Source organism: Vidua chalybeata, chromosome 4 (genome assembly GCF_026979565.1).
Source record: "Vidua chalybeata isolate OUT-0048 chromosome 4, bVidCha1 merged haplotype, whole genome shotgun sequence".
Taxonomy (NCBI): Eukaryota; Metazoa; Chordata; class Aves; order Passeriformes; family Viduidae; genus Vidua; species Vidua chalybeata.
In genome coordinates, this window is record NC_071533.1 from 28,477,312 (window position 1) to 28,493,869 (window position 16,558).

General features: G+C 41.8%; 2 protein-coding genes across 3 annotated transcripts; one reads left to right on the forward strand and one right to left on the reverse strand.

Annotated features, from left to right (window-relative positions):
* Positions 1–238: 238 nt before the first annotated feature.
* On the reverse strand, positions 239–10,387 carry SARAF (store-operated calcium entry associated regulatory factor). Its single transcript, XM_053941699.1, has 6 exons — positions 10,210–10,387; positions 9,367–9,542; positions 7,717–8,107; positions 4,548–4,656; positions 2,917–3,035; positions 239–2,419 (listed from the first exon to the last, which is right to left on the reverse strand). Exons 1-6 carry the CDS (start codon positions 10,283–10,285, stop codon positions 2,394–2,396), a joined length of 897 nt encoding a protein of 298 aa, XP_053797674.1. The 5' UTR covers positions 10,286–10,387; the 3' UTR covers positions 239–2,393.
* A 106-nt stretch (positions 10,388–10,493) lies between these two features.
* Positions 10,494–15,853, forward strand: LEPROTL1 (leptin receptor overlapping transcript like 1). 2 transcript variants are annotated; one of them, XM_053941701.1, is made up of 4 exons: positions 10,494–10,615; positions 10,877–10,952; positions 12,191–12,377; positions 13,406–15,853. In XM_053941701.1, exons 1-4 carry the CDS (start codon positions 10,600–10,602, stop codon positions 13,520–13,522), a joined length of 396 nt encoding a protein of 131 aa, XP_053797676.1. In that variant the 5' UTR covers positions 10,494–10,599; the 3' UTR covers positions 13,523–15,853. The 2 variants fall into 2 exon arrangements, with proteins under 2 accessions (XP_053797676.1, XP_053797675.1); XM_053941700.1 differs by lacking the exon at positions 10,494–10,615 and having other exon boundaries at positions 10,840–10,952.
* The last annotated feature ends 705 nt before the right edge of the window (positions 15,854–16,558 follow it).

Genomic DNA, 16,558 nt, shown 5'->3' on the forward strand with positions numbered 1-16,558 from the left:
TCCCAGTATTGTTTTATTTTATTGAAACAACATACAGCTTACCTACTTTGCATCTGAGGGTAAAGGATGGTACTATTTACCCAGGAAGTGGATGATGAGACAGAAAACTCTGAGAAAACAAACAATGCCATACCTTCAGGCCTCAAGACAGTGATTTAAAGACAAAAATACTCCTTATTCACTTATTTCATTCCTTTATCAGAGGGAAGGGCAAACATATCCAATCAGATTCAGAAGCTATAATAGCTTAATGTATCAGATTTATTTTGCACATTTCATGCAGAAAATATAAATACATAAATACAAATGAAAACATTGTCTAAAACATTTCACACCATACTGTAATTTAAGAGCAAACTTCAGCTTCCAACTACCCAGTTAGAAAAAATCCAGTTTCATTGTTATGCAATTAGTTGGCAAAGCAAATATTGACTGTGACAAGCTTAACCTGAATACACTTTGAAATAAGTAAGAACTCCATATTTAAAATATATTCTTTTGCTACACTTTATTATAAAGGTAAGGGATTTACCATGGACTTCTTCTCATAAAAGGTAGAACTTTCTAGGAGGCCATCAGTAAGGTCTTTGTCATTTCCCCTTTTAGGTTCACAGTGCAGACTATTAATGCAGTTATTTTCCCCCAGCTCTCAGGTAGCTGTGAGAAGCAAACCACCATTTCACCCTCAAGTTATTTTGAAAGTATCACATGAAATTAATAGCACTTTTAGTACAAGAACTTTTTTATGAAGCACTTTTTTTGGCTGTTGACTTCATAAAGATTTCTGGGATTTGCTGGTTTGGTTTGCTTGTATATTTTTTTCTTTTCTTTTTTTGATTTTCTCTCTTTTGGTTGCTTAAGTCATACACCAAACTTGGGTGTTAACATATGAACTAATTCCTTCTATACTCATGAATGGACATGGGCTGCTTTTCCCTGAGCTATGCGGAAGTCACTTAGACTAACCAGACCTACTTCATCTCCTTGAGGAGCTGCAGCCTGTAGCAGCAGAAGAGTGCTTTGTTTTTGCTGTCATAGCTGGTATCAGTTCCCAGACACAGCATCTTCACAAGGCTGAAAGACAATGCTTCTCTGGCTGCTGCCAGCGTACACAAGCTGTGCCCACACAAACACTTCTACACTCTGTTTTAGGATGGGCTCTAGAGAAGAGCTGGTGATCAAGCAGCCCATTCTTCACTCTTCCCCTCTCCACACAATCCTGAGAAACTTCTCTGCTTTTTATCCAGCAATGCTTCTTCCAGGAGAGAAGTCAACCAAGAACTGTATGACACTTCACAGAGGCCCCAAAATATCAGAACAAAGCAAGGCCTCTCTGCTTCCCACTCTTCAACAGCACTTTGTTTTTTTAAAAAGCACATTTGGGGAAGTTTACATCCTGTTAGATATCCAATTTCCTTTCTTAGCTTAGTATCAAGGCCTGCTGTGTCCCAGAGATTCTATCATATTTCCATTAAGAACATTCCCTTCCTTTCTGCAATGAGCACCTTTGGTTTACTGTTCCCTGGACAGGTGATCTAGGAAGACAGACCATTCACATTATAAGTTTTCACAGCATTGCCAACATCCACCATTAAAAGGAAAATCTGTGGCCTCAATGCAGGCAAACATCTGTAATCACCCGAATTTAAATTACCTCAGTCTTCCAGAAAAAGGTCCAGATTTCCAGATTTATTTATTTACCCCCAATAACTTATAGACAAAGTCCCCCAGGTTTCCACAGTCACCTTGGATAAACTCGATAACATGGAGAATCCATGAATCTGCACATTTTTGCTCCAACGGTCACATAGCACAGATACAAACATACTAATGTTAATCTCTTTATACATAATTTTGCTCTTGTCCACTGAGGAAGAACTCCAACACTTATCTGAGTAGCTGACTGCACTTACAGTAAAGTTCACATTAATTCTGCAAAGGCAAACAAAAGTAGTTTCAAAGAACAGCACTCCTTATGTACCAGGTAGATGCTGGACTACCAGTAAAGAGGAAAAAAATTATCAGGAATTCTGGACCAAATGAAATGGAGCCCATAACACAGTAGTAAGATCCATGCTTTGAAAATCTAGTAAGGGTATCATTGCCATAATGCCTCAAGTACAGACAGATACACGGTCATTGTAACATCATTCTTCTTAACTTGGATGAGCTTTTTCTGTAGGAGATGCTGCTGATTTGAAATAGTGGATGCTCCCTTAGTGGATGACACCTGTGATACCTTAAACAGCACTGAGAGTCCACAGAGAAAGTGAGGAATTCTTTGCCTAATCCTTCATACCTCATATCCACTTCTGAAGTATACTACTATTAAAAGAAGTACAAGTACACAACAGGATTTATTTTAATCACTCTGATGTAATAATGTAAGGATTTCATCTTCGCTTTGTGCCCCCAAAGCCTGGAAAAAAAAAAAAAAAGTCAGCTCCACCATGGCCTTTCCACTGAACTCTCTAGTTCTAAAAAGGCTAAAGGTGGCAAGGGAGATGAGGTAAACATATTCACATGAAGCAGAACAGCAAGCAACTGTAGGCTGACTGGCCTGGAAATTATTCTGCTCTTGCAGATTAGACAACCTGCATTCTACAGAGAACATGTCTGTGCACGTTTGCTAGAGAAGAGTACATGTAGTGCTCATCAGAAGGGAAAGCCTTAAACTAATGCACCTTGCCAGTGAAGACAAGCCCGATACTGATGGTACCATGCCTACCACAGGCCTGTGGGGAATTTCATGCCCTACTTCCATAGGGAATGGGAGGAAGGGACATTGTTACATGCCATCTACACTAACTGGTAAAATAAAACAAGGATGCTTGTTGAACTGCAAATAACATCTGCATGTTTTTGATAGGTCAAAGTCTCTTGAGCTTCAGGAAATAAAAAGGTGTTTTGCCTTACCAGTAGCAGTTCTTGTTCCTGAACTGCTGCCTTCTGTGGAATTCCTTGAGTGCCCATGCATAGGAGGTACAGCTGTGGGATCTGTCCACATACTGTGATAAGGGGAACGTGGCTGTGCTCTGGCATGAAACACAGTAGAAGGAAGGCTTCATTAGTGGCCTTCGGAAAAATTAAGAAGACACCATTCCAAACAAGAGAAGTGCACCTCCAAGGGAAAACTGTAAGCACTAATTTCAAAGCTGTAAATATTCCTATTAAATGTAGTTAACACACTGAGAGCAAGAACATTCAGTGCTGTGATATCATAATATGTAGACTTTCAAATGAAAATTAAGCTTTATTCTTCAAAATAAGGAATTCTAACAATAGTAAATGAGGAAATTTTTCTTTCTGAAATTTTGACCTTAAATTGCATCAGACAAGAAAGAAGTTTAAAATATGAAGTTTAAATGCATTTTGGCATCACCTATATCCCAGCCACATTTGGCAAGAGAAAACATCCTTTTGTTAACTCTTTTGAAAAGGTCATATCAGTGACACTAACATATCATGGTCTTTGACTCACTCACTTAAAATTACTTGCTTCCATGGATATGGAATTTCCTGTTGAAATTTACAAACAGCTCTCTCACACTTCCTGGCACCAGCATTTTGCAGCACCATTTCAACAGCCTAAGAAACCAAATTAAGTAACAGTGGACCAAAGTATGTTTTAAACGAAAAGAAGCCCAGGTTAGGAAGATTGTTTATGTATTTGGACTTACTCAGTTAGATCTCTAATCTTGAACAATAATTTGTGCCTAGTGAAATGGGGGTGTGTATAGAAATCAGGGAACTAACCTGTATGTAGATACTACATAAACAGAATGCCTCAACAGAAGAGCCATGTGCTTAAGCCTTAAGAAATACCAGGTCAATAAAAACTTTAACACATTATACCTTAGAAAAATTCTTAGCAGGATTAATATAAGGCTTCTGTTATTAAAAATAGCCCACAACTTTACAAGGCAGATGCTTAGTATACACTCCTGTCCATATATCTTATTCTCTAATCTGTTACATTTCTACAGGAATAGACTTGATACATAGGCAAGTAATTTGATAAATAGAGAAAACTGCTTAGGCTCTGAAGATTCCCTGCAGGAACCTCATATTTTCTCCAGTGAAGCCTAAAATGGCAGCAACTGCTCTCTTTAAACTGTTAATCTAAAAATGATGCACTCTAAATATCTAAAAGCCTATACCAAATATGGCCATCCAGACTTATTTTAGGAAAGATGACACTGATACAAGAGATCTATATACAGATGATTATATGCTTAATATGACTATGTGTGTTTTAAGGCGTTCTGCAAATAAATTGTTTAAATGCTCAATTTAAATTTGCAGGCCATCATGCCAGGTCAGAGGAAGTAGAATAAAGTACCTCAGTATTTCTAATTCTGCCTCAGAAACATGTTTGTAATGTCTCTGGTCCTGGAGCTACAAACAGCTGCTCAAAATTCTTCTGGTGGTAGGATTTTATAATTTGAATTACACAGGTCTGAAATCTTAACAACAATGTCAATATAGTATATGGCATACCCCCTGAAAGCTTAAATGCTTAAAATTTGATAGTATGCATATTTTACCTGTGACTGCCTGCCAAGTAGCCTAGCAAGCCTCCTGCTCCTAATCCAGTCCAAAATCCTGGTCCTGAACTGGTTCCATGATGGGAATGAGTTCCAAAGCTGTTGTCATCTTAAACAAAATGAAAATAGGAAGCATAAGTTAGTAACAGACTAATCCTCAGGCCAGCTGTTGCAACAAAATTCTCTCCTGTTAAAGATAATGGAAAATTAGACAACAAACTGCTCCTGATTTCAGCAGATTTTCAATCAAGCTTAACTTGAAAGGCCTCACATTTCAGAAAGCAGAACACCCCACATAAACCAACACTACTATAAAGCGTTTTTATGTTAAAAATCTGCTTCCACTTCATCTCACAACCCTGACGTTTGCAAAACAAGGCGCCCTGCCTGCTGATCTATAAACAGACAAGTTAGATTAAAAATAGAAAAGGAAACTAAGAAAGAATAATCTGCTCAAGGTCACTGAGCAGGCCAGAAGCAGTTGCAGGAACACAAATCAAGTAGGTAACACTGCAGACTGAGCAAACTACAAGGACACAGAGCTCCTAATCTCACTGAGCACAGCTGCACAGTTGGAGTCACAGTGGCTCAGTGTAACACTAACATTACTGGTATTGTTCCTGGTAATCCTAGTCTGGAACTTGTTATCAAAAGCCAAGCTAACTGCAACCACATTGCAAAGTTTTCATTACACATGAGTCGCCAAGCTTGACAAATACCTTGATGAAACTGCAAGCATATCAAGTAGGTTGTGGGGGAAGGAGAGTCACAAATTTTTGGACATGTGACCTGCACTTAACATGAGGTTCTGGCCAGAATGAATGTTTTCCATTTAGAAAGAGAAAGAGAAAATACAAACTCAAAGTAGAATAATTTTCTGGTCTAGCAGAAATGGATGGAAGAATAAGCTCAACCATGGGCTTAACACATAAGGAAGTATAAAAAGGACTGAAAATAGCATTAGGGTTGCCCTGAAACATGCCCACCTGAACAAGTAGGCCAGAGATGACATAGGTAAAAATTAGAGGGCCTGGTTTGCCTTCAAACTGATATGGGTTGTTTGAAGTCATAGAAGATAAAACAATAATGAAATAATCAGTTTCAGTCTAGACTAGATTTGATGTTGAATTTCATGTTGAATGTGTGGGGAGAAATATAAACTCTCATTGGGATGATATACCATTAAATTATGCTGATTTGGAACAACAACAACAAAAAATTACTTAATTTGCTGCAAAAACAATGTTAATCAGAGATGAACCATTTGTTCAAAAGCACCATGACTGAACACTGACTCAGAAAACTGAGTATTTTTTTCTTAAATATCTAGAGTAAACATTAAGAATCATGTCAAAGAACTGAGAGAAAGCAGAATTTAATTAAGATAGTCTAGCTAAACAAGTTCCACAGGACACACTCTGCTTGTTAAGGGGATTAAAAATGAGGCAAATTAAATATTAACAGCAATATGTGAACAACATTGCTTTTCATTACTGTCTAGGTTTCCAAAGACTAATACATTCCTGGAACACATGGACATACATATTCAGAGATGTGCTTTTGCTCTGTTCCCACAATGTAAGGCAGACATTGAATGTATGAAGTAGCCTAACACTTATTATTTTTAATCTGGCTCCACATTTCAGTTTTCCTCCTTACTTTCCCTGAAATCTAAAGACAAATCATTGACATGCCTTATTAAAAACATCACAAGCTAAGCATTACGTGGCTTCCAATGTGTATTTTAAATGTCTCAGTTTTCACAAATCCTCAAGAAAACATTCTCAAGGCCCTGCCCTTGCTAGATTTGTGACCCCTGCAAAGAAAAATGCATTGGGGCAATTAACTGACATGGAACTGAACAGAAAAAAAAAAATTAAAATAGCCTTTCATTGTTTCTCCTGTGCCCAGTGTGACAGAGCTGTGTGTCATGGCCAGGGCTCCTACTGACCACCACAGTACAGCCAGTGCCATACCCACACACGGCCACTGATGTACACAGTGTGCATCAGTGCCACAGCACAGTACATCAGTGGCCACAGCACAGACAGTCTGATGTAACTACATGCAAAACAATTTGCAAAGCCAACAGAAGCAGATTCCTTTTAATTTTCTGGTGCAGGTACAGCTGAAAGTTTCTGCTGTGCACGCCCTGTACAAGGGTATCCAAAAGAATTATACTGCACCCTCTGTTGGCCAAGCCATTTGAACAAAACTTGGAGAAAGCATTAATAAGGATTATTAAAATATAAACTTTCAACTAATAAACCTAATCCTTGCTACATATTTTCTTGCCAAAACTCCTTCTGTATTAACAAAAAAAAAAAAAAAGAAAGAAAGAGAGAAACTATGTAACTTGTGAGAATGTAATTTAAGTTCCAGTTCCAGTGCTGTGAGCAGCTTGCATGTTTACAGGGTTAAATTAGTTAGTCAGACACCAGATGAGTAATGTTTATTTCCCTGAGACACTATGATGGCCTAAGGAAGATCACTTATTTTTGACAGAAGTCACCAGTTTTCTGGGAAAAGAAAAAATGCCTCTTTTCCCATCAGCAGCCTTGTCACTGCTTTTGTAATTTTCAACTTCAGATGAAAGGCCCCACATGAGATTCAAATGCTGTACCCTCTAATGACAGTTCATAGACACTGTTCTCTGCTCTGGGAACCAAATCTTTCAGCTGCTGGGACTACACTGAAGCCAAGCCCTGTTAAACAGAGGACTGGTACATGATACTCAACTCCATCAACTGCTTTGTGGATGAAATCAGGGCTGAAAGGCTGTTCTGTAAAGTTTCAGAGTGCTTCTTTGGCATGGGTTTGTTTCTGGCTGTGTAAGAACATTCTCTTTTCCAGATTACCTATGACAATTATTCTCCCTGTCACAATCCTGCTATTTCACAGGTGATGAAAAGAATGCTTGCAGAGCATGGGGAGGTAGCTTTTCAAAGGTTCAAAGGGCAGCCTGCCCTGAAAGCCTGTGTAAAGCCAAGCCCTTATTTCCTCTTTTGAACAAAGAGCAGAATACAAAGCTGGCCGCAGGCTCTGCAGCCAATTCGGCAGTTGCCTGCAAATGCTGTGGTTTTAACTCTATCCCACCTTCCCTTACCACAGATAAAACACGACAATCCCACTTGTTCTTTTCAATACTGTAAATGGCTCAGAGCCCTACCTGTGAAGGTGGACTTAAAACCAGGAGGAGGAGGTGCCTGCTGACTCTGCCAGAAGGGCTGAGAGAAGCCATCACTGCCCCCAGAACTCTGCTGAGACTGCTGGTTGCTGAGGAAGAACTTGTATACTCCAAAAGCAAGAACGAGAAGAACAATTACAACAATTGCTCCAGAACCAGAATCAGAATAATCTTTCCTTGACTGGTAATAGCTAGAGCCAAAGCTTCCAGAGTTCTTCATTTTCCTTTCACCTTCTGCAGTCAGCTCTAGCTTGAACAGCAAACTACAGGAGCCTCTCAGTATGTAAGGATCATCTGGGTAATCGTAGCCTTCACAGCTCACTTCCAATTGTCCAAAACGGTAGGCATTTTCCAGGTCTGCTTTGCACTGCCACTGGAAAAATAAACACAATACAAAGTAAAACATACTGCCCCAAAGATGAAAACACCCATCTGCTTCCCCATGTACACCCTGAAATAAAGCAGTAATTACTAACAAATCATCTACAGGCCATAGGTAAGAAATCTCCGTGTGCTCCTATTTTGAAAAGGAGTAGGAATTTGATGTTTAAATTAACTTTAAATCCTAAAACTTAAAAAAGATCTTATCTTTCAGAACACTGAAGAATTACAACCCTGGAAGTTTTTTTCTTCACTGAACACTTTTTCAAATATCCCTTCCTTTCTTCACTGAACACTTTTTCAAATATCCCTTCCTGAGATACAGCAATACTTCTAAAAATGTGCCGTACCCTGTGCAACAGTTACGTAATAAATGCCTGTCCTGTGCAAACTCAATGGCAGCTACAAAAACACAACACCTGAGCCTGAGATCCAGTGCACCATTGTGTCCATTTGTGTCTGTGCAGAAATCAAAAGAAACTGGGACAGACACCATTAGGCATCCATATGCAACAATTAACAATTATATTGGGGATTCTCTGGTTGAACACAGGTGGATCCTCAGGCTCACATTCCCTTGAGGTACCCAAACACAGGGATCTTTAATGGCACATGACATGCATTTTGGAGAGGAAATAAGAAAGTAGGTGTCTCTAAATTATTAATTCAGTACAGCAGTACCACCTGCCAATTAATATTTGACTGTTCATTCACAATACTGTATCAGTTTTAGCAATTAATTTCAGCCTTGATTCCTGGTTATCTATTGACAGCAGCCTCTTTAACAGCTAAAAGTCAAGACTTTACTGACTAGCACTCACATCCTAAGGTGCAAGTGAATGTCAGGCAAGTCTGAAATTTAGTTTTTAAAAGGTAGAGCTGAAGTGAATCAAATATTCAGAAGCCCTTTCCATGCTAATAAAAAATGGAAACTTACACAGCAATAATAATTCAAAAGTACCCTCTGGGGTTTGCAAGAGTTTGATTTTATAAACTTGAGCACCATTTTATTTAAAACCAACAAAGGTCATGCTTTTATATGAGCTCCTTCAGAGATATATCAAACATACAACTATAGTAGCTCTGGAAAATCCAAACCGAAAAGTATTTAGGTTAAGTTTTATTACAAGAATTCATCTAACAAAAAGCATCTGAACTGACAACCTAGCTCACTACTCTTCGCTCCCTCAGAACTTACCAACTTTGGGGAAAGTGATTTCATAAAAAGTTTAACAAGTTTTAAATAGTTACCTGTACATCATAGCCATCCCATCCTTTGTTGTAACACTGAACAACCTCAGGGACATGGGAGCACCCCGCAGAGCCTCCTGTGCACTGCAGCTGAGGGACCGAAGCTGTCCGCCTGGATGTTGTGTACTGCCCTCTGTGGAGAGTGAGCGCCTGAACGTCCCGCAGCAGAACCTTCCCTGAAACAGGCAGCACAAAGAATCACAGAATCCATTCGGCTGGGAAAGACCTCTGTGATCACCGAGCCCAACCTCGATCAAAGAACCCTATCCTGCCAACCAGACCACGGCACAGAGTGCCACGTCTAATTTTTCCCTAAACACCTCCAGGGACGGTGATTCCACCACCATCCTGCGCAGCCGATTCCAATATTTGATCGCTCTTCCTGTGAAAAACTTCTTCCTACTGCTTGTCAGCGCTTGTGTAGGAGCACTCCTCTTGGCTACAAGGGCCTCCTCTCAGGAAAAGGCTGGCGATTCAGAGGCTGAAGCCGTAAGCCTGCATGTTTACGAGACGAAGCTCTAGAAGCACCAGACGCCCAGAGGGAAACCCGGCAGAGTTCCCCACTCCCTTCCGAGGCGGCTCTGGGCTACTCCTCGCAGGCAGACAGCCCCCACTGACCGCGGCGCGGCATCACTGCTCCCATACAAGCCGGTTTAGAGGGAGCCCAAACCCAAACACTTTCCTGGCGCAGGCCCCGGCACAAGCCCTTCTTTCCCCGTGCCGGCCGCCGCTAAACCGGCAGCACGGTGCAGTGCCGGGCCGCGAGGAATCACCAACGCGCCCGCAGAGGCGGCAGGGGCGGCTGCGGCCGTGCTGAGCCCCCCTTATCGCCGCGGGTCTCACCCGGTCGGTCCCAGCCCAGCGCGGGCCCCGCGGCGACGCAGAGCAGGAGGAGCAGGCGCGGAGCGAGGCCCGCCATGGCAGCACCGGGAGCTGTCACCGTCTGCCCCGGGGGCGGTGCCCGCGCCGGAACGCGCGGGGCCCGGGGAGAAGCCCCGCCCCCAAGGTGCCGTGGGCCAATGGGCGGCGAGGGCGCGGCGCTTGCCTCGCTCCGTGAGGGGGCGGGGCTGCCGCCGCGGGCCCTGCGCGCGCGCCACGTCTGAGCGTCACGGGGCTGGCCCGGGAGGGGCAGGGCACGCCCCTGCCCCTTACCGGAAGCGGCTTCCGCGCGGCATTTCCGGTTCCTGGCGCGCGCCTCTCCGGTGCCGCGCGGCTGGCGGGAGAGGCGGCGCCATGGCGGGAATCAAAGGTGCGCGCGGGGCGGGGCGCGCGGCGTGGCGCGGCCGGTAACGGCGGGCGCGCGCGGCCCGCGCGGGGAGGGGCCGGGTGGGCCCTCGGGCGGGAGGGGCCGGGAGGCGCCGCGGGACCCCGAGTGCCCGCACGGGACCCGGAGTGCCCCCGCTCCGCCGGGCGGCCGCGGCTGCGCTGAGCCCCGCGTTGGTTTGCTCAGGTCGGCGTTGTGCGCGGTGCGTCGCCCCCTTCATGTCGCTTGGGTTTGTTCTCGTTGTAGCGCTGATCAGCCTGTCCTTTGGGGGAGCGGTCGGACTGATGTTCTTGATGCTCGGATGCGCCCTGCCCCAGTACAAGTACCGTGCACTCTCTTTCTATTCTTCTGCTTCTCTTGTGTGTGGCTGTAACTTAAGAGGAGTCCCGCTTCCATAATGGTGGATTGATAAGTTATCTCTTTGTAGGAGGGGCCTCAGATTTTTGGGTTTGGGTTGTTGTTTTTTTGTTTGGGGTTTTTTTTCTTTTTTTTTTTTTTTTTTTGGCTGCTTGGGCTTTTTTAGCTTTTGCTTCAAAAGATTGGGGTGGGCATAAAAAGAAAGACCATCAAGGATGTAATTAATCCTAAAGAGTAATGGCAGCAAAAGTTAAACTACCAGGCCTGGCTGCAAAGGTGAAAGGATGCATTGCCCTGACTGTCTGGACCGGTGTCCCGCTGTGGCTGACCATCAGACAGCAGCATCTCCCGAGATGGGCAGCAAGTGTGGGTTATCCAGGGAAGGATTGGCATTTTCTGTGGCTGCCTAGGGGTAGCTGGGCTGTCGGTGACTATCAGGTGATCCTTGGCTGTGTCCCACACTTGTAGTACAGCATCTCGAGCAATTGCAGCTGCCATCTGTACTTTCCTGACATCGATTCCTATCTCTTGGTTTTCAGGAGATATAAAGTAGCAGACCAAGTGCTCAGATAGTAAGGCCTACGGCTTTGACTCTTTGCAAGTGAATGCTGACTTTACAGAAAAGATTTTAAACTGACTTATTCACTGGTGAATAAATACCAAGTGTCCTGTTGATAGACCTGTTATTGGTTGTGAATTGCAGTTTCTACATATATGAGTAGAATTCCTAGGCCAGCTTTCTTTTGTTATGAAATCAGTGCTAGTGACACAAACCCTTGGGAAGGAGCTGCCCTTCAAACAATGCAGTGAAGTTTTGTTGAAGCAATGTGCACCTGTGTTTGTGTGCCTGAGAAATCTAGTCTGGGGTGCTGCAAGGGTATCTCTTAAGTACAACTGGCAGGATAAACTTGGAGTTAAGCTCACCTTGTGAGCTGGCATTAGATTTAGGCTTGCTTAGTGAAATCTTGCTTTGTGAATATCCTGTTACTGAACTCTGCTGCTGTTGAGGTCAGCCGAAGCCAATCACACACATGGTCTGTTGGATTGAGGTCAGCTTATTCCAAGGCAAAGGATTTGCCTTCTCTGGGCTTGTCTGTCTTTCCTAAGTGGGAATGCTGATGGGGAAAATGCCTTGCATTGATTTTAGGAGGAGCAGGAAGTAAACCCAGTGAACTAAAACCTTTCTTGTCCTTTCTATTTCAGCCACTACTGGCCACTGTTTGTTCTGTTTTTTTACATCCTTTCTCCTATCCCGTACTGCATAGCAAGAAGATTGGTAGATGACACGGATGCTACAAGTAATGCCTGCAAGGAGCTGGCCATATTCCTTACAACAGGCATTGTGGTCTCAGCATTTGGGCTGCCCATAGTGTTTGCAAGAGCAGAACTGGTTAGTAATATTTCAACCTGTGATTGCCTTTTTTTTTTTCCCAGAAAACTGAAAACTTTGTTCTTTGTGTTTGTTTGTTTATTGAAGGTAAAGCTTTCATGCACTAAATAACTCCTATAATTATGTACTTTTGGAACCAGAATAAGATAATTTTTTTTGCAAGAAAAATCAATACGGAAATGGGAGCATGGCAGAACATTGTGATTGCCAATTGCTTCACGTGGTCATGGAATAAAGCCTAACAATGCAATGCAGAGAAAATGAGACAGAAAATACTGTGAAAACTTAACAGGGAAGTAACCAAGTATAGAAGTGTAAAGAATACTTCAAAGACAATTTGTGGAATAGCTGGGCTAAAGCAGCATGAATAAACAAACAAACAAAAAAGCATTTTTATACATACTGTAAGTGATATTGGTATAATTTTCTTAAACTTCCAAGTTTTCATTCCATATTTCCCAGTATACAGCTTTTCACTAAAATACTTTAAAAGTTCACTTTGTTTGTGTGAATGTCAGAAAGCACTACCAAGTCAAAAAACATGGAGTGCACTTTCTTAAATGTCTTTAGGCAAGAACAGCTCAGAAGGGCAGTTGGAATGCCTCCCACCCTCTGAGTAATCCACTTACTCTCCTGTGAAAACATCCACCTCCTTGTTACTGGGATATCTGCTGGCGTTTTGAAGACCTTAAATACCTGTTTTAAAAAGTCTTAGAGCATAGCTGGGCTTGCTAGTGTTTGATGCTGTTGTCTAGCCTTACTTTGCATACCAAACCAGTTGTGCCTGCTAGCCAATGCTTTGAGTACAACTAGAAGAAACTTGCAGTGCTGCTTGTCTGGCTGTGAATTTGTCAAGTAATTTTGGGTAAACCCATCTTGCTTGGTGTAACCACAAATAATGAGATATTGCCTCATCCATCATGGTTCAGTGTTACTGAACTTTGTCAAAAATGGGACAGTAAGATGTTACCTGTTGTCTTGTTAGTGTTCAGCTCCAAATGTGTCTAACTGAATTCCCCCGTTCACAGATTTACTGGGGCGCATGTGCACTCGTTCTCACCGGGAATACGGTCATCTTTGCCACCATCCTAGGATTTTTCTTGGTCTTTGGCAGCAATGACGACTTCAGCTGGCAGCAGTGGTGAAAGGAAGATAAGAGAACTATCCACAGGCATCTTGTCATGCAGTGGCCATCCATACAAATGAGAGAATGGGCAATAAAGAGAAGTAGCGTAGCAAGCCTCTTGAGTATTCTAGATGCTCCTTTTGACGTTGTTTGTTCTGAGTGTACTACTGTTGCTGACAGAGTTTCTACGTTTTATGAAGTGGAGGGATTATTGATTTCATTTTTACCTATGGTATGTTTTTAGGTGCTCTCTTGGTTTAAAATTGTCATCCTTATGTCCAATGTTTTATGTGAAGCTTTAAACCAGGAACAACATTTAAACATAGTTTCAAAGATTTAAAGTTGGGGGATTTTTGTTGGGGTTTTTCTTTGTTGGTGGTTTGTTTGGTTTTTTGGTTTTTTTTTTAAGTTAAGCATTAACATAGTAATGTTTAATTTCTTTGTTTTTAATACCAAGATTAAGTTATATACAAGCTGAATGGAAGTAAAAGATTGTCCACCACCATTGCCAATTACCAGATCAATAGATTGTTGCTTTATTTTAGCAGAGGCAAGGTGGGTTGGAGAGTACCGGTTGCAGATTTTCTTCTGCCTATACCTCAAACTGGGTGATGAATGTTGATAGCCTTCATTTCAGGAGAAAGCTGTGGAGCAGGTAAAGTTATCTGGGAGAAAAGTCCTAAATTTTAACACCACTAGCTCTTTTACCTGCTTTGTTATTGATTCTGTGGATGTGACATTCAAATACTCTGTAAATGTATAGATGCTGACATACAAAACTGAAGTGTATTGTAGGGGAAGTGAAAATGATGTTTAAATTCCATTTTTTAAAAAAAAGTATCTTTTGAACTCTTTCTTATAAGCATTGTATGGTTTTGAACTTTTATGTCAACTTTTTACCACAAAGATGGTAAAATGTTCATTTATGGAACTACTGGTCTGTGTTAATTTGATGCATATACAAAGCTATTTACTCCTCCCCATTTTTAATTTATTTTATACATAGCATATATATATAAATATATAATAAACCAGCTTTTAAAATGTAGATTAAAACTTCGTGTTAAAATTGCCTAAGAATGAGTTTTCCCACTTCCCCCTTTTTTTTTCTTCCCTCCTCAATGCAGCTGAGGCACGACTTTTTTGGAAGTCATTGGCTGAACTGATTTCACTTGACTGTTTTTAAGTTCTTATGCACTGTTGGTTAATAAGATTTACTGTTATGTCTGTAACTGTAGCTTGTGTTCTGTAAGATTGCACATGTAGCTTCAAAGTATTTAAGACAAGTTTTCTGCATACCTCTCAATTGTCCGGATTTTTCATTTGAAGAAATCTGCCATTGGACATTCCATCACAACACAGTTGATGAGTACCGCTTAACCAGGTTTGCCTGTACCACGTGCAGTGATGACCAAACTTACTTCTAAACTGTGTTTTTCAAATCTTTAAAAACAAGTCTATGAAACTTAACGATGTGTAATTGAAAGCTTAGGTTTTGCTCAACAGTATGAAAGGGCAGAGAACTGCAGGTCTTGGCTGTAGTATTTGTGTGTGGATGCAAATGAAGTATAAAGTTTGCATATATATATATGTTTACAAATGTATATGAATATACAAAGTCTGATAGTAATGGGGTGTGCTCCAGGAACTGATAGTGGCAGCTGGGGGCAACTGGGGTGTAGGTACCTCCATACACTGCTTTGTTAATGTCCTGTGTGTGGAACAGAGGAACAAGCAGGTGCCAAGGCTCCAGAGCAGATGTGTTTCAAGCATAAGCAAGTGCTTCACCAGGCTGCCTGCAATGGTGGCGTTTGGAGCTGCACAAGGGCTGTAGGATCACTTGTTTCTTTCCCTTTTTCAGCAAGATTTCTGCGCCCATGCCCCCAGTACAATGGACGCTTCAAAAATCTTCCAAACCAGTGGCTAAAGTTGCAATCCTCTGCAGTCCTTATGGAGGAGGAATCTCTAGGACTTGTACACATATGATCTGTTACCTATTACTTTTTCATGGTCAGGAATTGTTTTCTCCTTCTTTCCTGAAGCCATGTAATGCTACTCTCTGGATCACTGGCCATGGAGCTGACTCTGTATGTATTGGTGATGCATTTTTTGTTTGTTAATTGTATTACAGCATTCTCGCCTTGCTTGCACACCAAGTACATGCAGTATTGCTCTGATTCACGAGCGGGACACTTGAGAGGTATGATCCTTCCATATAATATGCACTGAGATTGTGTTACCATCCTTCTAGAGGGAAAAACTTTGAGCGATACAAATTTTAAATAGCAATCTTGAGTTCTGTATGTTTAATCAAAAATACTCTAATAAAAAGAGTATTTTGTTTAAAGTATTAATTGTTTTTCCTTTATTTAATGTGGTTGTTACTCCTGTGGAAGAGATGACACCAGACTGCTCACTAGTCCTTCAGAGAGAGTATTTGTGGTTTTTACCTGGGACTGCTTTATAAAGAGAGGCTCCAGTGTCGAAGTTGCACTGAGCTGACTTTGTTGGTCATATCTCACATTGCAGTGTTTCCTTCAGTTTCTGTTTGAAAGCCAAATCCTGATATGTTGGTGGTTTTATACAAAGTAATAGCCACCTTAACCCTCTGATGTATTTGTAACTCTGCAATTTTTATTTTAAAAAACTACACAGACTTTGTGATATTTGTAATCATGACATTTCTGAAATTGCAAAACTGATGACTGATGCCAGTCCTTTAGCAGAAGAAAGTAATAGGAGTTGGTGGAAAATCCTTTTGGAAAATCCTCTCCCGTTCCCTCTGCACAGACACACTCGTTTTGGTCAAAACATTGGGAATGATTTGGCAATAACTAAGGTGCTACATCTGCAGAGCTTTTTAATGAAAGGAAATTAAATCAGTAGAATCACTGAATCTGCTGGGCTGAAAGACCTATCAGGATGACTGAGTCCAGCTTCAGTCCCTGTGCAGGATGATCCCCAGAGTCACACCCAGTGCCTGAGAGCTTTGTCCAAAACGTTCTTGAGCTCTGTCAGGCTTGGTGCCGTGACCCCTTCCCTGGGGAGCTGTTCC